We start from the raw sequence: 25071 nt of genomic DNA, 5'->3' as shown, positions 1-25071 counted from the left end.
CAGTTGTAAGTAAATGTGAGTTGTAAGTGTGTGTTTGTGTGTTTGTGTGTAGCTGTCCGATCACGTGTTGGATGTGGCCAGTGACATGATGGCGGCGGAGGAGCATGTTTTGTGGATGGCTCAGAACGAGGCTCGCGCGTGTACGCGGATCGTCCAGTGTGTGGAGCGGATCGCAGACCTCGCGCTCAACGCAAACACCACCGTCATCTCAAAGGTGACGCTTCAACATCATCTTAGAGCACATTTCATGAGGGAGGATAAATTAGGGAGTTTTTATATATATATATATATATATATATCGTTTTTAATGGATGGTGCTTATTTATTTATTGATTGATTGATTTATTGATTGATCATGACTAAAATAACTGGTTAATATTGTAATATTATTTATATAATATTATATAGGAATTTTATGGTATTAATTTTTAATTTGAGTTAGCTTTTAGTTTTCATTTTAATTTAAAATTTTAGTAATTTAGTTTTGTGTTTTCATTCATTTATTTATTTAGTTTTGTTTATATTTAGCTTTTATTTATTTTAGTTTAGTAACTTTTATTTCAGTTAGTTGCCAAATGAATGAAAAATGATTTTATTTTATTTTATGAATTATTTTTAAGTATGTTATTTAAGTTGAGCTGTACTTGCATGACTGCAATAGCTGGCTTATATTTTAATACTATTTATATACTGTTATATATGGTATTTATTATTATTTTGAATTAGTTTTTTGAGTTTTCATTTTAATTTAAAATTTTACTAATTTAGTTTTGTGTTTTTATATATTTTATTTTATTTTATTTTATTTTATTTTATTTTATTTTATTTTATTTTATTTTATTTTATTTTATTTTATTTTATTTTATTTTATTAACCCAAAAAATAAAAGTTGTTTACAAATCTATTTTTCGCTCTAGTGTTTTATAAGGATATAAATATTTTTTTGTTAATTGCCTCATAACATAATATTACATATACAGTCTTATTTGGTAATGAATTTTTTGGAAAAAAATACAATACAAATATACAATACAAAAATACATATATGTTCTCAAATTCAATTTAGTGTAATTTAATCTCAAATGTAATTTAATATCACTGCAAAATCAGAATTGTACATGGAATGCAAAATTATATGCTATTATAGTTTTTATTAATATTTTGAATTAGTTTGTATTTTTATATTTTATGTATTCTCTATTTTTATTTGAATTTTAGTTAAAGTGTTAGTAATTTTTTAATTTTTTGGTGGGTTTTGTAATTTTGTCATTTTTAGAATTTTTTTTTTGTTTCTTTTTTATTTCTATATATTTTATTTTATTTTTATTTATTATTATTATTATTATTATTATTATTATTATTATTATTATTATTTTATTTATTTATTTATTTTTTTTTCATTTTTAGTGTATTTTAGTACATTAAGTTGAACTTAATTAAAATAAGAAATGCTGCCTTGGCCACAACTAGATGAAATATAAGGTTTATTTTATTTTATTTTATTTTATTTTATTTTATTTTTACTTCAAGTAACACTTTTTTTTTTTCCCCAATGGTTTTAATTTGAGTTTTAATGAGCTATAATTGGTAATTAACATGAATTTCTCCTGAGATTTCTCGGTTAAACACTGATGTTAAGGGTTGTGCTGCTGATTTATTCCCTGATGTATTGCGAGTCGTGGGAATCTTGTGTTTGTAAATGACTGTTCTGTTACTGTAGATTGCTGCGTGCTGCCTGGATCTCAGGTGGGTTTTTTGCGTCTAAACTTGTAAATATTGACATAATGGCAGACTGAGCTGTTATTCTGATAATGTAGGTTACAGACTGGGGCCGTTAATGGAGTCTTTGTTTAGTCTTTTTCTATTTTCATAATCAGTCCTTGACTCCGTCAGCAGAAGCTCCATCAGTGAATGATGTTTATTTTCCAGCGAGTAATTAGTGTGAGGAAAGTGGGTCGCGTAACGTCCCGCGTGTGTGTTTGCGGGCAGGTTTCGGCTAACATCGCTCTGGAGGCGCTGGTGCTCCGTCCGGCCGCTCTGATGGGGTTATTGTGTACGGTGGTGCAGCGGCCGCCTCTGCTGCCTCCGGTGGCCGACGCGGGTCACGGCGAGCACAACACGCTCCTCAACTTCAGATGCCACACGGTTAACGTCTCCGGGTCACCCATGGGTCAGCTCAGCCAGGTGAGGGTCGTGATTAACCGTCCTATTTGTCCAAAAACCATTCAACCACATTCTGTGCTTTTTACTTGGATTAAATGAATCAATGATTTATAAATTTTAAATGGTAAAGTTTGATGTCTTTCTTTTAAATCATCTAATTATGATTATAAATGATTTAATGTGTATAACATTTGTGACCCTGGACCACAAAACCAGTCTTAAGTATCACGGGTATATTTGTAGCAACAGCCAAAAATACATTGTATGGGTCAAAATGATCGATTTTATTTTATGCCAAAAATCATTAGGATATTAAGTAAAGATCATGTTCCATATTTTGTAAAATTCCTAACGTATTTCCTAATATATCAAAACTTAATTTTTTGATTAGTAATATGCATTGCTAAGAACTTCATTTGGACAACTTTGAAGGTGATTTTCTCAATATTATGATTTTTTGGCACCCTCAGATTCCAGATTTTCATATAGTTGTATTTCAACCAAATATTGTCCCGTCCTAACAATATATATAATTCCTATATATATACTTTTTTTAAATGTTTAAAATTTTCATAAAATAAAATATTTGTATAATTTCATTATTAATTATATATATATATTTTTTGTTTGTTTGTTTGTTTGTTTTATACTTTGTAATTTACATTTTATTTAAGCAAAAAAAAAATATATTTAGAAATATTAATAAATATTATAATTAATATTTATAAATATAAATGTTGTATATAGAAATAAAACAATAAACAATATATAATATAAAAATATATATATTTTTTTCTTTTTAAATTTTACTGTTTATATATATATATTTAATATTCTAGCATTTTTGTTTTTAAATGTCATTTTTAAATTTTAGAATTAATGTTTTCAGCTCTAAATATTAGTTTTACATATTTTAGTATTTATTATAACCCATATTTATTATATTTATTATAGTATATATTATATTTTAAATAATATAATTTTGTATAATTGTAATATTTGTTTTATATATTTTTATATTATAAAATGTTTAATATTTGTATAAGTTTAAATTGATATATGTTTTAAATTATATATACTAAATTTAAATATTTGATAATTCTTTTACAAAATAAAATAATTTTAGGAAATAAAATAAATAAATACTTTTAATAATTGTATATTTTAACATTATTTGAAATTGAAAATACACACTTTGTGTGTGTGTGTGTGTGTGTGTGTATGTATATGTATGTATATATATATATATTAAAAATATATAAATTATAATATTTAAAAAAATAAAAATATATATATATATATATATATATATATATAAACATATTTTAATATTTTTAAATATTATAATTTATATATTTTTAATATTCTAACATTTGCATTTTTTAAAAGTTCGCATTTTTGTCTTATTAATGTATATTAATTTTAAATATTTTATATATTTTTTAAAATAATAACATTTTAAATTGTATAATATTTTATATTTTTATATTGTTTTATGTTGTTTTTTGTTTAATATTTTATTTAAATATTGTGCATTTAAAATTGTATAATTATATATGTTTTAAATTATATATACAAAATTTTTATATTTGAGTATTATTTTACTAAATAAAATAATTTTATGAAATAAAATAAACATTTATCATTGTATAATTTTAATTGTTAAAATATTTTATATTTTAACTTTTTCTATTTTATTGTACTGTGATTAGGGCTGTCAAATGATTAATCGTGATTAATCACATACAAAATAAAAGTTTGAGTTTGCCTAATATGTGAGTGTGTACTGTGTGTAATTATTATGTATATATAAATACAAACACAATCATGTATACATTTAAGAAAAATGTACAAGTATATGTATTTATTATCATTTTTATATAATTTATATTATATATAAATAAAAAGACTTTGTACATCTTATAACATATTTCTCTCAAATATATACATTAATTTGTGTGTATGTATATATACATAATAATTACCCACAGTACACACACACATATTAGGCAAACTCAAACTGAGACTTTGTGTATGCGATTAATCGAAATAATAACAGCCCTAATTGTAATTTTACAGTTTTAGAATTAAGAAATAAATACAAATAAATATTAATTTTAAATATTTTAGCATTTTGTATTTTATCCACAGAGTTATCTGAGCGGTTATGATGTCTTGAATGTCTCACTCTCACACAGTTTTTCTTACATATTTTGCTTATTTTATACTAGCCAGTAGCCTTTAGTTTAAGTCACAGCCATTAATCGTGATGTAGGTCTCATGCTGTCTGTCAGCAGCAGGTGGTGTTTATAACAGAGGGGGCGGGGCATTCTTATTCTAGAGAGCATCTGATTGGACGAGCGTTTGCATATGAGAGCGAGATCATGAGTCAACAGTATTTTTCATCTTGTTTTCCCAGATAAAAGACTCCAGATTTGTATTTACATCTTCTTTTTTTTATAATTTCATATTGTGTCTGACACTGTGTTTTCTCACAGGCGGCATCTGTGTTGTTCAAATGTATGAAAACAGACAGGATTTCTGTGTTTTTCGTAGCTTTCGTTTGACTTATTGCCACAAAAGCTAAAGCAGGAGTGTGGGTTTGATGGGTTGAAGCTACTGAAGGTGTTAATAATATCTGCGGCTCTGTCTGGACGTCCAGCTGTGAGTTCAGGGGCTCTGATGAGGAGATCAGACTTCAGTCCACAATCACACGGAGACTCACTCAAACACTGCTGTACAGATCTGTCTCCATCAACAGACTAAAATAAAACAAAATAAAATAAAATAAAATAAAATAAAACAGAATAGGATATTTCCTCATTATAGGTGTTTGTTGCAGGGTTATTATTGTAAACTAAAACTAAAAGGATAAAAAAAAAAAAATCACTTGAAATAATAATCATTAACTGAAGCAACAAACGCCTATAATGAGGAAGTATCCTGTTTTGTTTTGTTTTTTTGTTTTATTTGTTATATTGTAGTTAACTTTATATATATATATATATAAAATCTTAAAATTTCTGATAGTTGCCAACACAGTATATAATCTATTTTGTTTTTCATTTAAATTCTATTAAAAGTTAACTACAATATAACAAATTAAAACAATACAGCAAAAGAAATAAAATAAAACAAAATAAAACAAAACAAAACAAAACAGGATATTTCCTCATTATAAGCATTTGTTGCAGGGTTTCTATTGTAAACTAAAACTAAAAGAATGAAAAAAAAAAAACATTTAAATAATAATCACTAACTGAAATAAGATTATAAATATAAATATAAATATAAATATAAATATAAATTAAACAGAATATTTTCTCATTATAGGCATATGTTTCAGGGTCATTATTGTAAAATTAAAAAAAAAAAAAAAGTAACTGAAGTAAGATTATATATATATATATATATATATATATATATATATATATATAATATATATATAAATCTTTTTTCTTTTCTTTTTTTTCAGATAGTTGCCAAAGCAAGTATATGATCCATTTTGGTTTTCATTTAATTTCCGTTAAATATACTACTTAAATATAACTACAATATAACAAATTAAATTAAATGGAATTAAATTAAATGGAATTAAATTAAAAATTAAATTAAAAATTAAATTAAAAATTAAATTAAAAATTAAATTAAATTAAATTAAATTAAATTAAATTAAATTAAATTAAATTAAATTAAATTAAATTAAATTAAATTAAATTAAATTAAACAGACTTTTTTACCTTATTATAAGTATTTGTTCAGGGTCATGTAAACTAAAAAAATGAAAAAAAAACAAAAACAAAACAAAAACAAAACAAAAAACAAATCATAATTGCCAAAGCAAGTATATGATCCATTTTGGTTTTCATTTAATTTCCATTAAAAGGCAACTACAATATAACAAATAAAAAATAAAATAAAATAAAATAAAATGTAAAAAAATGCAATTAAATAAAATTAAATATTTCCTCATTATAGGCGTTTGTTGCATGGTCATTATTGTAAAATAAAACTAAAGTGATCACAAACAAACAAAAAAAAATAATAAAGTTGTAAAAAATAATGAAGTAATCATTAACTGAAATAAGATAAAATATATATATTTAAAAATATATATTTTATTTCAGATAGTTGCCAAAGCAAGTATATAATCCATTTTGTTTTTCATTTAACTTCCATTAAAAGATAAATACAATATAACAAATCTAAAAAATAATAGTAAAATATGTGATATAAAATCATATAAAATCATGTGTGATGTAAGATTGTGGCCTAATATAGATAGACAGATAGATAGATAGATAGATAGATAGATAGATAGATAGATAGATAGTTTTAGTTGTTGTAACATTTGTTTAAAAAGAAAAAAAAAACATAATTTAAAAAATAACTACATTTAAAAATGAAATACTTAATAAAAAGGGTGAAATTAAATATTGTATTTGTTTACCTGCATGTCAGGTAAACAGAACAGAGGTTCAGCTGACAAATCATTTTGAGAATCACCGTCTACAGAAACACTAAATAATGTGTTTTAATTCAGAGTCCTGCGTTTCTGTTGAAAGATCCGGTCGCCCTTTAGTAAGAAAAATATGAGATGGTGAAGCTGCATTTGATATCTTGGTCGTCAGATTATACTTGAGAGTTTTCTCTAATATTTCTCTAATAATGTGTGTGATTATATACATTAAGTTTCTCCTCGAGGTTTTGGGTTCAGTACATGGTCTATAATGCAGAACTCTTGAGCCGAACGCGGGACATTGCTTTAATGAGGAGGACGAGCGAAGCTGAGTATGAATCAGACGAACGCCGCAGGCCGATCTCATGTCTATCAGTCTGGAGGTCTGTGTAAGTGATCATCATTCTGCCCTGACGCACACTAACTAGTGAACGAGCCGCTGACTTCTGTTTGAAATGGATTTTGATCCGCATTTCATTTGCCTGCCGTGTGTCAGTCGCCTCTGGGAGATTTAGATAATATCATAATCTGATCACATCACTCACACACATTCATACAGCATTCAGATCAAATATTACACAGTCCATCCTGACAATTTTCTGTCCTTACAAGCATAGTTCAGAAATGAAGTCTGTCATTATTTAGAACTCAAAAAAGATATATATTGCATGAGGCATATGGTGCAATTTTTATCAAATTAATTTTCAATATATTTTTGCTTTATATTCTGTAATTTATATTTTATTTAAGCAATGCAATTTTGCAATTTTAGAATTAAATGTTTTGAATTATAAATATTTTGTATATATGAAAATAAAAAAAATAAAATACATATTGTTTTATCTTTTTAAAAATATTATAATTTATGTATTTTTTTTAATATGCTATCATTTTTTTAATAAAAGTTGTATTTTTTCCATTTTACAGTTATAAATGTTTTCAGTTCTAAATATTAATTTACATTTTTTTATCATTTTTAAAAAAAATAATATAATTTTTATAATTGTAAAATATGTTATAATTTTTAGATATTGTTGTATTCTAAAATTTGTATTTAAATATTGCAGTTTTAAAATATTAGGATTATATAAGTTTTAAATTATATAAACTAAATTTAAATATTTGATCATTCTTTTACAAAATAAAATAATTTTACGGAATATAATAAACATTTATAATTTTAAAATATTTTGTCATTTTATGTTCTAAAATTATGAAATATTTTACCAGTCAAACGTTTTTTTAATGTTTTTTACACAAATCTTTTCTGCTCACCTTTTCTGCTCACCAAGCCTGCATTTATTTGATCCAAAGTACAGCAAAAGCAAAAAATATTATAAAATATTTTTGCTATTCAAAATATCTGTTTTGTGTTTGAATATATTTTAAAATGTAATTTATTTCTGTGATCAAAACTGTGATTTCTGTAGGATCATGTGACTGGAGTAATGATGCTAAAAATTCAGCTTTGAAATCACAGGAATAAATTACATTTTTAAATATATTCAAATAGAAAAGAGTTATTTTAAATGGTAAAAATATTTCACTTTTTTTTAAATATAAATGTTTTTGCTGTACTTTGGATCAAATAAATGCAGGGTTGGTGAGCAGGAGAGACTTCTTTAAAAACATTAAAATTCTTTTTTTTTTTTTTTATATATATTTGTATTATTACATTTTTTTTTTACTTTCTTTTTTAATAAATATAGTTTGTACCATTTACAACATATATTTAGCATGTATTTTAAATGTATTTTGGATGGAAAAAAAGAACATTCTTTCATTGTATTTTTGTCCTTTTTTCTCACATGGCTTGTGTGTAAATACTGTGCATCAGTGAGATTGTCAGATGCACGAGTCGATCTCCTCTGTTTGTAGTGTGCGTGTGTGTGTATTTCAGCAGCTCATCTGCAGAGCTGCATTAAAGATGTATTCCTCTCGCTCACCTGAAGAGCAAACAGAGAAACGCCTCTGAATGCTCAAACACTGGAAGCTTTTCATCTCCACTGCGCTAGAGAGAGAGAGAGAAAGAGAGAGATATTTGAGTCTGTGAAACACACAGGTACATTATCACCCGAATAAAAGCTAACTTACAGACACTGACTCTCCCGTCAATAGTGAATCTGAGAATCCAAACCATTAACAATATCTGACCTGTGACTGCAAAACTACAAAACTACACTTCTGAGTTTGCCTTGTTCACTTAAACTCTGAGCATCTCTATAATTGTTACACCACCATGCGTCATATCTGCTGAATGAAATCCAGTAGTTGTTTCTGACTTATTTTGAGCTGCTGATTCCAAAAATACTGTCCGTTTTGCTGGAGCACGTCACATTTTCTCACTAAATATGTGCATTTTGTAGCATTTTTGCTTTTGACACCCAATTGTGTGCTGAAGAAGACTTGAATGAGCCATTAATCAGCAGAAAACACCACAAACACATGATTCTTTTCTGAATCTGAGCCAGATCACAACTGTTTGATGCATTCTCTGCTTATTTTCACATGCATGACATTATTTGATGCCTGGTCCTGAGTTACGGCCAGAGACAGAAAAAGCAAACATGAGCCTGAGCTTTTACTGCATCCAAACATCCACATAAAATTTTATTTTGTTTTATTTTATTTTATTTTATTTTATTTTATTTTATTAAAAATCAAATAAAGTAAAATTTAAATTAAATTAAAATAGATTAAATTTAATTTAATTTAATTTAATTTAATTTAATTTAATTAAAAATAAAATAAAATTCAATAAAATTCAATAAAATTAAAAGTAAAAATCAAAGTAAATTAAATTTTCTCATTACAGTTTATTGCAGGGTTATTATTGTAAAAAAATCTAAATAAATTAAACAAATGTTACATTTTATTTCAGATGTTTGCTAAAACAAGTATATCATCCCTTTTTCCCATTTAATTTCCAGTAAAAGGAACTACAATATAAAAAATAATAGTACATTTATGTAAAATTCTATAAAGTCATGTGTGATGTAAGATTACATTTATAAGAGAAAAAAAAAAAAAAATATATATATATATATATATATAAAAAAAAAAAATGTATACATTAAAAATATATACAGTACACACATATATTATGTGAAAAAAAGCTTTTATTTTGGATGTGATTAATCGCGATTAATCATTTGACAGCACATATATTATAAATAAAATATATATATATATATATATGTGTGTGTGTGTGTATTTATAAAATGATAACTAATTCAAAACAATATCAAAAACTATAAAAGCATATCAATAACCTTAAAACAATCAAATAACACTGGTTTGTTTAAAAAGCAAAAATTAGTTTTTAAGCAAAGAATAATTCAATAAAAATTGAAATAAGAAAATAAATACATAATTTGAAAATAAATACATTAACAATTAAACACAGAATTTGAATGCAAATATCGTATATGTTTACCTCATGTGAGCATTAATCAGTCAAGAACCATGAAGATGCAAATGTGTTGTTAAATTGTTAAATATTATTTCTTTTTTAACGAAAGATTTTATGAAAACGCTTATTTGTAAACGTGTGTTTATGTAAACTTCTTTGATAGTAAGTATTTTTCAATCATTTACACATTGTAGATTAAATGATACATTTTGAATTCTTTTATTGTTGTTGCTAAGCAGTTGCTGGGCTGTTCTGAGTTGTTACCAGGGTGTTGCTAAGCAGTTTTTAGGGTGATTACCAGGTCGTCGCTAGGTGATTTACAGAATGTTTTGAGTTGTTACCAGGGTGTTGCTTAGTGGTATCCAGGGTTCTCTGCTTCATCTGTGGAAGTTTTACTACATCCAAACAGACAAAAGAAGACATTCTTGTTAAAAAAAAAAAGCTTTGTTTGCTTATTTTTAAGATTATGTAACATTAAATGGAGTATTTGAACGTATTGTTCTACTCTTTTGTAGATGTAGAACAACTTTTTGTCATTAAAACTGAAATGTTTGACATTTGACTGCTTCTGTTAAGTCTGATTGCATTAAAGCTGATATACACTATTATGCAAATCAGCATAATTTTTTCCATGATGCCAGTCTGCGTCATCTGTAATTTTGACGGGGTCACGGTCTGTTGGTTTTCATTTTCACTGATAATTGTATTGCTGTACGCCGTCCATTTGTGTATGCAAATGTGATCTAGTCTTCATATTGCTGATACTGTCATTTCCACATCCAGAGAAGTTTGACCTGTGAGTAGTTCAGCTGCAGTGTAACGTTTGGTTTGCTGAGTGTGTGTCAGAGTTTGGTTCAGTGTGTGTGTGTCTCTTTAAATAGATTTTAATGATTTAAGGTCTTTGTGTCATTCGGAGCGACCGCTCGTCATGTGGTGCGACCAACAATAGCAATAACTGTATTAAATTAAAAATAAAATATCTAATTTCTGTGGTTGAAATATGGATCACTGCTACAGTATGTTTAATTGAATGCTATTTTTAAAACATTTTTATCAGTTTTATACAATTTACAGAAAAAATCAGTCTGCTAAATACATTTAAGAAGGCGACTCTGAAACTGTAGAACAAAAACATGAGATCATTATTTACAAAAACTCAAAAGTAATGCAAATACTTTGTTTTAAACACTTTAATTACTGAGAATACCTTAAACATGTTAAGGAAATGAATTAATTTTAATATAAATCATGGTCGCACCACATGACATTTTTTAATTCATCTAGATGAAAAAACACTAAAATCACTTAATTTTACATTTGAATGTGAATTTATTTGTAGACAATATTCTTAATGTTTAAACAATTACAATAAATACTTTTTTTTTTTTTTTTTAAATTTTTAAAATTGGCCTGTCGAAAATCCCATAGACTTACATTGACGGAATGTTCAAATGAGCAACACTGTTCAAACTCCAACTGACAAAATTCAAATCTAAACTCTCAGAATCCCTTGAGACTCAGTCAACACTTCCCTTCTCTGTACTATTTCTAATCAATTCAAACTTCCGTTCTATTCTAAAATTTCTAATCTGTTTATCTATCTAGACAAGCCTAGCAACTACAATCATGCCAGTAATCTGTTAATCAAGCTAGGAACATGCTAATCATGCTAACGGCATGTTAATAACTTGCTAATCATGCTAGCAACATGCTATTTACCTGCTAATCATGCTAGAATCATGCTAGTAACTTGGCTAATCATGCTTGAAACATGCTAGCACCTGCTAATCATGGTAGAAACATGCTAGAAACTTGCTAATCATACAATAATCATGTTAGCACCTGCTAATCATGATAACAACATGCTAACAACTTGGTAATCATGCTAGAAACATGTTAGCAACTTGCTAATCATACTAAAATCATGCTAGAAACATGTTAGCATCTTGCTAATCAGGATAAAAACATGCTAGCAACATGCTAACAACTTGCTAATCATGCTAGAAACATGTTAGCAACTTGCTAATCATACTAAAATCGTGCTAAAACATGTTAGCAACATGCTAACAACTTGCTAATCATGCTAGAAACATGTTAGCAACTTGCTAATCATGCTAAAATCATGCTAAAACATGCTAGCAACATGCTAACAACTTGCTAATCATGCTAGAAACATGTTAGCAACTTGTTCATCATACTAAAATCATGCTTAAAAACATGCTAGCAACATGCTAACAACTTGCTAATCATACTAAAATCATGCTAAAACATGCTAGCAACATGCTAACAACTTGCTAATCATGCTAGAAACATGTTAGCAACTTGTTCATCATACTAAAATCATGCTTAAAAACATGCTAGCAACATGCTAACAACTTGCTAATCATACTAAAATCATGCTAGCAACATGCTAGCAACATGCTAACAACTTGCTAATCATGCTAGAAACATGTTAGCAACTTGTTCATCATACTAAAATCATGCTTAAAAACATGCTAGCAACATGCTAACAACTTGCTAATCATGTTAGAAACATGTTAACAACTTGCTAATCATACTAAAATCATGCTAAAACATGCTAGCAACATGCTAACAACCTGTTAATCATGCTAGAAACATGCTAACAACTTGCTGCTAATCATACTAAAATCATGCTAGAAACATGTTAGCATCTTGCTAATCAGGATAAAAACATGCTAGCAACATGCTAACAACTTGCTAATCATGCTAGAAACATGTTAGCAACTTGTTCATCATACTAAAATCATGCTTAAAAACATGCTAGCAACATGCTAACAACTTGCTAATCATGTTAGAAACATGTTAGCAACTTGCTAATCATACTAAAATCATGCTAAAACATGCTAGCAACATGCTAACAACCTGTTAATCATGCTAGAAACATGCTAACAACTTGCTGCTAATCATACTAAAATCATGCTAGAAACATGTTAGCATCTTGCTAATCAGGCTAAAAACATTCTAGCAACATGCTAACAACTTGCTAATCATGCTAGAAACATGTTAGCAACTTGCTAATCATACTAAAATCGTGCTAAAACATGTTAGCAACATGCTAACAACTTGCTAATCATGCTAGAAACATGTTAGCAACTTGTTAATCATACTAAAATCATGCTAAAACATGCTAGCAACATGCTAACAACTTGCTAATCATGCTAGAAACATGTTAGCAACTTGTTCATCATACTAAAATCATGCTTAAAAACATGCTAGCAACATGCTAACAACATTTTTTCTTTTTTCTTCTTTTTAAACTTTTTAAACTTTTTCAAACTTTCTGGTGCAGCTTTCTCAAGCTAACCTAAAGGTTGTAAATTGCTTCCTTTTTCCCCCATTATATTAACGGGACAGTTCCCCCAAAATAAAAATGGTCATCATTCACAGTATTTACCCTCATGTTGCTCCAAACCTGTATGCGTTTCATCTTCTGTTGAACATAATAGAAAATATCTGAAAAAATGTTGGGAATCAAACAGTTGCTGGTACCCATTGACTTCCATAGTATGGGAAAAAATAAAAACATACTATGGAAGTCAATGGCTACCGTCAACTGTGGGGTTCCCAACATTCTTCAAAATATCTTCTTTTGTGTTCATCACAAGAAACTCATACAGGTTTGCTGTGTAGATGATGACAGAAATGTAAGTTTTGGGTGCACTATCCCTTTAAGAGAGAAACAACTGAGAATGAAGTATAAAATGGTTTGTATTTGTCATTTTCTGTCTTATGAATCACTCTCTCTTGTTCAAGCTTGATCAAATCTTATCAGTCTAATAAAATAAAAAACAGTTATGAAACACACACACACACACACACGAGTCTCTCAGAACAAACACAGATCGTTTCACACACATCACAATGACTCACATGCATCTGTTTCTTATTTCCGTCAACGGCTGCGGTTAAAACCCGAATCACATCATGTGCTAATTCCTGCAGTCAGTGAATGTGATCTGAACCGCGGTCGCTGCATGAAGGCAGCCAAGTCATTTTTCTCATCTACACTTCCAAAAAAGAGGAAGGGCTCTCGCTAATTGCCCAGTGCGGTAATTTGTGTGCATGCGGGCCGTCTGCGGCCTTCAATTAGAGCGCTGAGATGCACGCTATCGGAGCGTCTGCCGTACGCTAATTACAGTAACACCTCGTTACGTTTAACTGCCGTCCTCCAGGAGCCGGGAATGATGTGTCATCCCACTTACGCTCTGTGTTTTAGTGTCTGTGTTTATTTTATTCTTTAAGGTTTATGTGACGCTTTTTCTGCAATAACACATTTTACAATGTGTCATTTTTATTTATTTTTAAATTTAATTGAGTTTTACTTCAGTTTTAGTTTGAATAATTTTACTTAAAATTCTTACTTAATTTATTTCATTAATGTTTTTAATATTTAAATTTTTCATCTAATATTTATTTCATTTTGTTTCAGCTTTATTTCAGTTAACAAAAACTGAATTTGAATTGAATAGTATTTTTTTTGTTTCGTTTTTTTTACTATTTATTAATATTTTGAATCACTGTTGATTTTGAGTCATTTATAAATTTTAATATTTTATGTTTTTGGTTTTCATTTTCATTTTAGTTTATTTACAGTGTGCCATTTTTATTCTCTTCATTATGTTTTTGTTTGCATTTAATTTATTTTATACCAGTTTTATTTTAATTTTTCTTTCAGATGTAGTTGTAACAAATGTACTATTTATTAATATTTTGAATTTGAATTGCTGTTGATTTTAAATTTAAATTTAAATTTTAACATTTTGTTTTAAGTTTTCATTTTCATTTTAGTGTATGTTTTAGTCATTTTACAGTGACATTATTATTATTTTCATTATATACACTTGATTTATTTTATTTTTATGCTTAGATTTTTTTAATCTAATATTTATATTTCATTTTATTTCAACTTTGAATGATTTTGAGCACTTAAGATGAGCTAGTCACTAAATTTGAATTTAAAGAATATTTTTTAAATTATTTTAATATTATTTTCAATACTATTTTTGGTTTTCATTTTAATTTTAGTTTATGTTTTAGTAGTTTTACAATGTGTAATTTGATTTTTTTTATATACATATATATATATATATATATATATATATATATATATATATATATATATATATATATATATATATATATATATATTTCTATTGAATAATATTTAATTTTTATTTTATTTCATTTTTAGTTTTAATAATTTATTTCATTTATTTTAGTTAGTTGCCAAACTAACATTATTATTATTATTTTACGTTTACATTTTCATGTAGTTTTATTTCAGCTTTATTGTAATTACCAGAAATTATTTTTAATAGTTTTACTGTCAAAAACAACAACATAAAACTGTTCTATCTAATGTAAAATAAGCTCATACTCATGTCAGTGAAGACAGTGTAACAATATCAGAAATGTCTGCACTTGTAAAGATGATTTCACAGAAGATTAGTGCTTTTTGACCTAAATTTGTCTTGTTTGCCAAACCCAAACCCATAAACATTAATGTAAGTTCGTAGAGCTGGATTAATGTGCTGTATTTGACAAATGGGAAAGCACTCGTCATGAGCGTATTTTGGGCTGATTTTGAGGTTTTCGCTGATTAATGTATCTGTCTGTTCTCAGCCGTATGAGTGTCGCCATATGGCCGCCCGCTGGTCACTACAAGTGCCCAGATATGACCAGAGACGGTTTAATCTTCGTGATTTTGACCGCACACACACACACACACACACTCGTGAGTACCAGCTGGGCAAACCAAATCATGCGGGAATTTAATGCTTACGCACACACACATACACGTGGTGTTTTACTCTAAAATGAATTTGCTTTCATCTCTAGCCCACATTTCAGTAGTGATGAAGAGACGAACAAGCAGCTTCTAATTCGTATGACGCTCTTTGGTGTAGACTGTTCATGACATTATAAATGAAACCACAAATTATTAATGAAGTTTGTTGGCAATGCCAAATCCTATCTGGTTTAATAGATCAGGATTTGATCATATGAATTATAACATCAGTTACATGAAACTGCTGAATTGAATAGTATTTTTTTTGTTTCGTTTTTTTTACTATTTATTAATATTTTGAATCACTGTTGATTTTGAGTCATTTATAAATTTTAATATTTTATGTTTTTGGTTTTCATTTTCATTTTAGTTTATTTACAGTGTGCCATTTTTATTCTCTTCATTATGTTTTTGTTTGCATTTAATTTATTTTATACCAGTTTTATTTTAATTTTTCTTTCAGATGTAGTTGTAACAAATGTACTATTTATTAATATTTTGAATTTGAATTGCTGTTGATTTTAAATTTAAATTTAAATTTTAACATTTTGTTTTAAGTTTTCATTTTCATTTTAGTGTATGTTTTAGTCATTTTACAGTGACATTATTATTATTTTCATTATATACACTTGATTTATTTTATTTTTATGCTTAGATTTTTTTAATCTAATATTTATATTTCATTTTATTTCAACTTTGAATGATTTTGAGCACTTAAGATGAGCTAGTCACTAAATTTGAATTTAAAGAATATTTTTTAAATTATTTTAATATTATTTTCAATACTATTTTTGGTTTTCATTTTAATTTTAGTTTATGTTTTAGTAGTTTTACAATGTGTAATTTGATTTTTTTTATATTTATATATATTTTTATATATATATATATATATATATATATATATATATATATATATATATATATATATATTTCTATTGAATAATATTTAATTTTTATTTTATTTCATTTTTAGTTTTAATAATTTATTTCATTTATTTTAGTTAGTTGCCAAACTAACATTATTATTATTATTTTACGTTTACATTTTCATGTAGTTTTATTTCAGCTTTATTGTAATTACCAGAAATTATTTTTAATAGTTTTACTGTCAAAAACAACAACATAAAACTGTTCTATCTAATGTAAAATAAGCTCATACTCATGTCAGTGAAGACAGTGTAACAATATCAGAAATGTCTGCACTTGTAAAGATGATTTCACAGAAGATTAGTGCTTTTTGACCTAAATTTGTCTTGTTTGCCAAACCCAAACCCATAAACATTAATGTAAGTTCGTAGAGCTGGATTAATGTGCTGTATTTGACAAATGGGAAAGCACTCGTCATGAGCGTATTTTGGGCTGATTTTGAGGTTTTCGCTGATTAATGTATCTGTCTGTTCTCAGCCGTATGAGTGTCGCCATATGGCCGCCCGCTGGTCACTACAAGTGCCCAGATATGACCAGAGACGGTTTAATCTTCGTGATTTTGACCGCACACACACACACACACACACTCGTGAGTACCAGCTGGGCAAACCAAATCATGCGGGAATTTAATGCTTACGCACACACACATACACGTGGTGTTTTACTCTAAAATGAATTTGCTTTCATCTCTAGCCCACATTTCAGTAGTGATGAAGAGACGAACAAGCAGCTTCTAATTCGTATGACGCTCTTTGGTGTAGACTGTTCATGACATTATAAATGAAACCACAAATTATTAATGAAGTTTGTTGGCAATGCCAAATCCTATCTGGTTTAATAGATCAGGATTTGATCATATGAATTATAACATCAGTTACATGAAACTGCTGCTTTACTGTGTTAAAATTTAGTGTTAAAGAAGGTTGTGCACTTTTCAGTTAATGTAAATGTGCTCCTGTAGCTCGAACAGTGAAGAATGTGATTTGCAACACCAAGGTTGTGGGTTCGATTTCTGGGAAAAGCAAATAATGATAAAATGTAAACGTTCAACGCAATGTAAGTCACTCTGAATAAAAGCATTTGCCAAATTCATAATTGCACTGGTAAATAAGTTGCATTTTAAATCAGGCAGCAAAGAGGATGTAGAATTTGAGTCAGTCAAATCTGAATGTAAAGAATTAATTAAATTTTAAATTGTAAATTGCAATTTTTTTTTAAAAAAAAGTGAAAGACTTTGAAGTTTGAAAGCTGAGCTCTATCTACAGAACTTGTCAAAAGTTCGGAAACATGATTTCTAAATGTTTTTAAAAAAGTCTCTTCTGCTTAGCAAAGTTGCATTTATTTAATCAAAAAGTATACACTGTAAAAAATAAAAAACAAAATTTGTTGAGTCAGCTTAAAATAATTTGTTACCCTGCTGCCTTAAAATTTTAAGTTCAATCAACTAAAATAAGTTTAGTCAACTTGAAATGTTAAGTTGTGCTAAGTAACAACTTAGATATTTGTATTACAATACCTTTAAAGGGCGTTTTATCAAAATGAGTTTCTTTCTCTCTTCAGTAACACTTACATTCACCAAAACTTACAGTTTTATTTCTATCTATATTCTGAAGATTCTTATAGAGGAATTTTTTCATATTATATTCCCCTGTTTTCCCCCTAAACTTAACAGATGGTTAAGTAACCCAACTGCCTTAACATTTTAAGTTGATTCAACTCAAATATTGAAGTTGTCACTTCACAGTATAATTCAACATTTCAAATTGAATAAACTTTTTTTTTGAGTTGACTGAACTTAAAATTTTAAGGCAGCCAGGTTACAAATTATTTTAAGTTGACTCAACAAATTGTTTTTCACAGTGTAGTAGAAATTCTGAAATATTTTACAATTTAAAATAGCTGTTTTCAATGTGAATCTATCCTAAAATGTAATTTATTTCTGTGATCAAAGCTGTATTTTCAGCATCATTACTCCAGTCTTCAGTGTCACATGATCCTTCAGAAATCATTCTAATATGCTGATTTGCTGCTCAACAAACATTTCTGATTATTATCAGTGTTAAAAACAGTTGTGCTGCCCAATATTTTTGTGGACAAAAAACAAAAATGTAAAAATTGTACACAATATTGCAATATTTACTGTGTTTTTGATCAAATAAATGGCTAAATATTTTAGTTTATTTATATTTTCATATTGACTCAATGCATTTTTGTGCACCACTTCATTTCCCAGAATGCATTTCTAGTTTTTAAGCTTTTTTTAATTACAGTCCAGTAAATTCGTCTTCCTGTCATTTGAGCTCAGATTCTTTGCATCATAGGCAGTTGAATTCAAATTCACCCTCATGAATTGAAATGGAAATAATAATGAATTTTGCACTTTTGTCTCTTGAAGCTCAAATCATACACTGCAAAAAAGATTTTCTTACTTAGTATTTTTGTCTTGTTTTCTAGAATAAATATCTAAAAAAATCTTGAATCAAGATGCAAGATGACTTAAGATATTATGTCTTGTTTTCTAAAAAAATTATCAAAGTTTTTGCCTAAAACAAGCAAAAATATCTGGCAATGAAGCTAGAAAAATAATCTTGTTAAGCGTTTGAGTTAAGATTATTTTTCTTACCCCATTGGCAGATATTTTTGCTTGTTTTAAGCAAAAACTAACTAAATTGTGATACTTTTTTAGAAAATAAGACTTAATACACTGCAAAAAATGCTTTTCTTACTTAGATTTTTTTGTGTTGTTTCCAGCCAAAATATCAAAAAATTCTTAAATCAAGAAGGATTTTCTAGACAAAATGATTGTCTTGTTTTCAGAAAAAAACAAGTCAAAATTAAGTAAGTTTTTCTTGAAACAAGCAAAAAAAAAAAAAAAAAAAAAAATCTGCCAATGGGGTAAGCAAAATAATCTTGTTTTCTGCTTGAAATAAGACTATTTTGCAAAAACTCACTTAAATTTGTTTTCTTTTTTTCTGAAAACAAGTCTAGAAAATCCTTCTTGATTTAAGAATTTTTAGATATTTTAGCTGGAAACAAGATAAAAAATCTAAGTAAGAAAAATATTTTTTGCAGTGTATCTCAAGTCATTTTACTTGTCAAGTAAATGCATCTTGTTTCAAGAATGTTTAGATATTTATACTAGAAAACAAGACAAAAATACTAAGTAAGAAAATTCACTGGCAGCAGTGAATCATCTTGTTGAAGGCGTCCAGACGAAACGATGAGCTCATGCTGTGTGTAGGAGCTACAACAATAATACAGATAAAAGAGAAATATTACAATAATAGAGAATAAAACGAAAGTTCAATGTGAAGGAATTTAAAGTTTGTGGAGCCACATCATCATTACTTAGTCATTCTTAACTTCCTTAGGCTCTTTTTACCATTTCTTCTGTATTTCTCTGTCTCACTTCATTGAGAAGGAGAAACTTCTTGAACTTTTGTACTGTATGTAGTGACTGTAAAATCACGTCTTCCTCATTTGCGGTCTCTCTTTCTCATTCAGACATATGTAAAGGACTCCAGTCGCTTAGAAAGCAGAATAGATGACGAGACAATGAGATCATCGTAACAGCCCACAGATGTAGAAATAGAGGATTACAAAAGTATTAATCTGTTAGAGAGACAGTCTGCATGTTGGATTCTTGACAAAGCTCTGTCTTTCTGTCTGTCTCTCTGGCAAATCTCGAGTCAGATTACCCGACTAACCAGCTACAATGACATCATGGTGTAAAACTCATTGTTTTCACATCACTGTTGGCCGTCGTTTCTGCTCGTACTATTAGCCTTTAATGGCGACAGATAAACAAACAGCGTAAATACGGTTCAACGAGAATGGTTTTTCCCACTGAGCCTCTTCATCCTGCTTCATTCCCATCAGACACCTGCACCTGAGCACCAATCTCACCCCGTTTATCGCTCTGTTTATAAGAGCATTAGGGCCGCCAGGAATCAAGATGGCTTTTCAGTTAACACAATTTTCTCCTGAAGATCTCAGCTTCATTCACTCAACATTTACTGGTTGGCAGGCTGTAGCTCTGAGCTGAATTTATTTCCAGGCTTTGCAGAAGAATCACCATAAGTATTGTGCTTTGTAGGCGCTTGACATTGTAGCAACACCAGAAGTCTTTAAATGCCATCAGTATTGAACATTGTCATCAATAACTTTTCAAAAGCCATTGTTTTTTAATGTGCTGGTGAATTTTGAGATTTTGGGCTATTTTTTTTTATTGCACTTTGTCTATTTGCATCTGTAGATTTTAATTGCAATACATATCTTTAAGGTGTTTTTCTCAAACTTAATTATTTTTTCTCCTCTTCAGAAACACTTACATGCACTAAACTTTACAGTTTTGTTCCTATCTATATTCTGGAGGGTTTTATAGAGCAGTTTGCTCATATATAATTTGCCTGATTTATTATTACACTTTATATATTTGCGTCTGTAGATTTCAAGACAGTACATATTTTTAAATGCCGTTTTCTCAAAATGAGTTTCTTTCTCCACTTCAGTAACACTTACATTCACCAAAACTTACAGTTGTATTCCTATTTTTATTCTGAAGGCTTTTATAGAAGGATTTGTTGATATAATATTCCCCTGATTTTTTTTTACTACACTATATATATATGCACCTGTAGATTTCTATTACAATACCTTTAACAGGCATTGTCTCAAAATTAGTTTTTTTTCTCCTCTTCAGCAACAGTTACATGCACTAAACTGTACAGTTTTATTCCTATCTATATTCTGGAGGGTTTTATAGAGCAGTTTGTTCATATATAATTTGCCTGATTTATTATTACACTTTATATATTTGCATCTGTAGACTTCTATTACAATACCTATAAAAGGCGTTATCTCAAAATGAGTTTGTTTCTCCACTTCAGTTACACTAACATTCACCAGAACTTACTGTTTTATTCTTATCTATATTCTGAAGGTTTGTATAGTAGGATTTGTACATATTATATTCCCCTGATTTTTTATCATATACTTCATATATTTGCGTCTGTAGATTTCAATACAGTAAATATTTTTTTAAATGCCATTTTCTCAAAATGAGTTGTTTCTCCACTTCAGTAACACTAACATACACCAAAACTTACAGTTTTATTCTTACCTTTATTCTGAAGGTTTTTGTAGAGGGATTTGTTCATATTATATTCCCCTGATTTTTTTTTTTTTTTTATCACACTTCATATATTTGCATCTTTAGATTTCAATTGCAGTGCAAATCTTTAAAGGCCGTTTTCTCGAAATGAGTTTATTTCTCTGTTTCAGTAATACTTGCATACACCAAAACTTACAATTGTATTCCTATCTATATTCTGAAGGTTTTTATAGAGGGGTTTGTTTAAGTAACCTTCAGACTGATTTATGTATCATTTTATTCCTGAAAATGAGGTGAAATTTTATTCATTTATTTATTTTTTGATTTACGGAGTGATAAAAACATGTTAATATGTCAACAAAATCAAAAAGAATTTAGAATCTGAATTAATACATTAAGTTAATGCATTTGCATATTAAACAATAACATTTTTAGAAAACTGCACTGTATGGTATGCTGATATCTACAGTTTAAGTTACTGTTTACTGTTTAATTTCTTGAATGAATATGACATAATTTCCCTTTATGGTTCCAATATTCGTGAACAATGATTTTAAAATCCAAAGTGTTTCCGCAGTATTTTCTGTTGCTGATCTATTAAATCTCAGCAGCTGTAGAGTCAGTTGGAAGCAATGCTGAAGATGATAGATAACATGTTTACAGGCTCCTTGGTGCTCCTTCAACCCCAGGGGAGTTTGCCCTTTTCTGAAACCAGCAGAAGATCATTTACGCATTAACTTTTTAATTTGATGATCTTCGTTAATCAGCGTTGCTCTGTCGGTGTGGAGCAGTGTCAGGAGGACACGACCGAAAGCTCCTTAGAGTTCATGAATGTTAGAGTTGTAGATCTGTTGAATGAACTACACCATCATAACAGTTTTCATCTGTGTTTACCGTAATCTTCTGACTGTAATAGACTAGCTGGATTAGATTTCCTAAAAAGTAAAATTGCTGTGTCAAGGACTCTCAATGTAATATTAGAAAAACAGAGGAACCTCTTTGTAGCCTTTTTTGAATAAATTTTGAATAAAATTTTATTTTGCACACAATATGATTGTTTCATGCATAATACTGTATAAATACTAAGCATTATTCATCACTATTTCTTAAACCATGGTTAGTTAACTAAAACTGTAATATTTCATTCTTATTACTTGAAATAAAATAGTCTTTAAAAAAAATTAAGTTTTTAAGTTAATTAAGTTTTTTGATGCACGAAAGTAACTAAAACTGAAATAAAATTTACCAAAAAAGTATAGACTAAAAAATAGTAACAAACTGACAAAAACATTATATATATATATATATATATATATATACACACATACATAAATGTGTTCATAAAAATGTATAAAAACCATAAATATTTATAATATATATATATATATATATATATATATATATATATATATATATATATATATATATATATATATATATATATATATATATATATATATATATATATATATATATATAAGATGCTTTTTAAATATTATAAATATGTGTACAAATCTCTAGACTGGCCATGTGTGTATAATGTATGGAGAAAAACGAAGGAAAATACGTTTTTACAACTTAAAAACATTACCAGTTACATAACTTAATTATTTAATTGAAATTTAAATTTGGTATATTTGGCAGACAGGACACACTAGATATTGATATTTTATCATCTCTGCTTATACAATAAACCATCAGCATTCAGTTACTGCTGTTGTTATGGTCCATAATCAGTCTAAAAACCCATATGCCAAGCTTTATATATGACATTTACTGCTTCTGTGAGAATTTATAGAAAATGCACACAATGCCAAGAAACAGGTGTGTAAAAATTATTCATTTCATCAGAAGAAAACTGAGGGAATCCAGGATTGAACAGATGCAGAAGACAAAACCGAGAAATGACGCAGTATTTCTGCTGTGCCATTTTATAATTCACATGCAGCACCTTTAAATTTGCGATCATTTAGAGCTCGCTAGGCACATATTCTGTTAAATAAGGATTTGAGCATATGGAGAATGACAGTACAGATAATTTTTAACATTTTTACCCAGTGCATGACTGAAGCCATCTGCTCAGTGTTTCTCTTTTAATTGGCTTGATTGATAGTTTCTAGTGTTTCAGCAGACCTGCTGTACTGGAGAACTCATGAAACTGTGTGTGTGGACAGATATGACTTTATTCACAATCATCAGAGTAAATAACAGTTACTGGTATAAATAAACTGTGTGAGCATTATTTTGAATATAACAGCATCTCATAAAATCAGTCCGTCTAATCAGTGAGCTGTTCATTTAGTGAGTTTGGCAAGGGTCTGTTTGTTCATCCGACCTATGGCAGAAAACCTGCTAAACATAAAAACGAATTAATAAAATATTTAATTTAAATTACAGTAAAAGTTTTAAAAAATTCCCTCTTCCTGACTTAGAAGCTTGAAAATGTCATAAAATCCTTGAAAATTCATGCTCAATTAGAAACTGATTTTGTGGGATGTGATGGGTCACAAAATGGACATTTTTTAGGATGTCCATTATGACCAGTCATTTTTGAAATTTCATTTATTTATTTATTTATTTATTTATTTATACCCATTTTCTGAAACATTCCTATGTAATGATAGTTTTTATTTTATTTTATTTTATTTATCCAAACTTTATTTTATACCCATTTTGTGAAACATTCCTAATATGTAATAATAGTTTCTGTAAACTATTTTATAAATGCTCCTTAAAATTCCTCACTAAGAGAATAATAATAGAAAAACTACTTTTTTTTATTTTATTTTAGTTTACACATTTTTTTATTTTATTTATCCGAACTTTATTTTATACCCATTTTGTGAAACATTCCCAATATGTAATGATAGTTTCTGTAAGCTATTTTAGAAATGCTCTTCAAAATTCCACAATAAATAAGAGAGAAAAAAAATATAAGAGAAAAAAAATATTTTATTTTATTTTATTATTTTTATTTTATTTTATTTTATTTTATTTTACTTTATTTTACTTTTCTTTACTTTATTTTATTTTATTTATCCAAACTTTATTTTATACCCATTTTGTGAAACATTCCCAATATGTAATGATAGTTTCTGTAAGCTATTTTAGAAACGCTCCTCAAAATTAACACTAAATAAGAGAAAAAATATTTTATTTTATTATTTAATTTAATTTAATTTAATTTT

General features: G+C 27.8%; 1 protein-coding gene across 1 annotated transcript in view; it reads left to right on the top strand.

The window, feature by feature from the left end:
• Positions 1 to 25071, top strand: part of LOC127175472 (adhesion G protein-coupled receptor A3) — a 196255-nt gene that overhangs the window by 94155 nt on the left and 77029 nt on the right. The window contains exons 11-12 of the mRNA XM_051126554.1: positions 53 to 214; positions 1990 to 2184. Coding sequence (XP_050982511.1) covers positions 53 to 214; positions 1990 to 2184 — 357 coding nt within the window. The remainder of the gene's footprint in view (positions 1 to 52; positions 215 to 1989; positions 2185 to 25071) is intronic.

Source organism: Labeo rohita, chromosome 13 (assembly GCF_022985175.1).
Source record: "Labeo rohita strain BAU-BD-2019 chromosome 13, IGBB_LRoh.1.0, whole genome shotgun sequence".
In the NCBI taxonomy this organism is placed as follows: Eukaryota; Metazoa; Chordata; class Actinopteri; order Cypriniformes; family Cyprinidae; genus Labeo; species Labeo rohita.
Note: the sequence above shows the minus strand (reverse complement) of the source record. Positions and strands in the feature narration are given on the sequence as shown.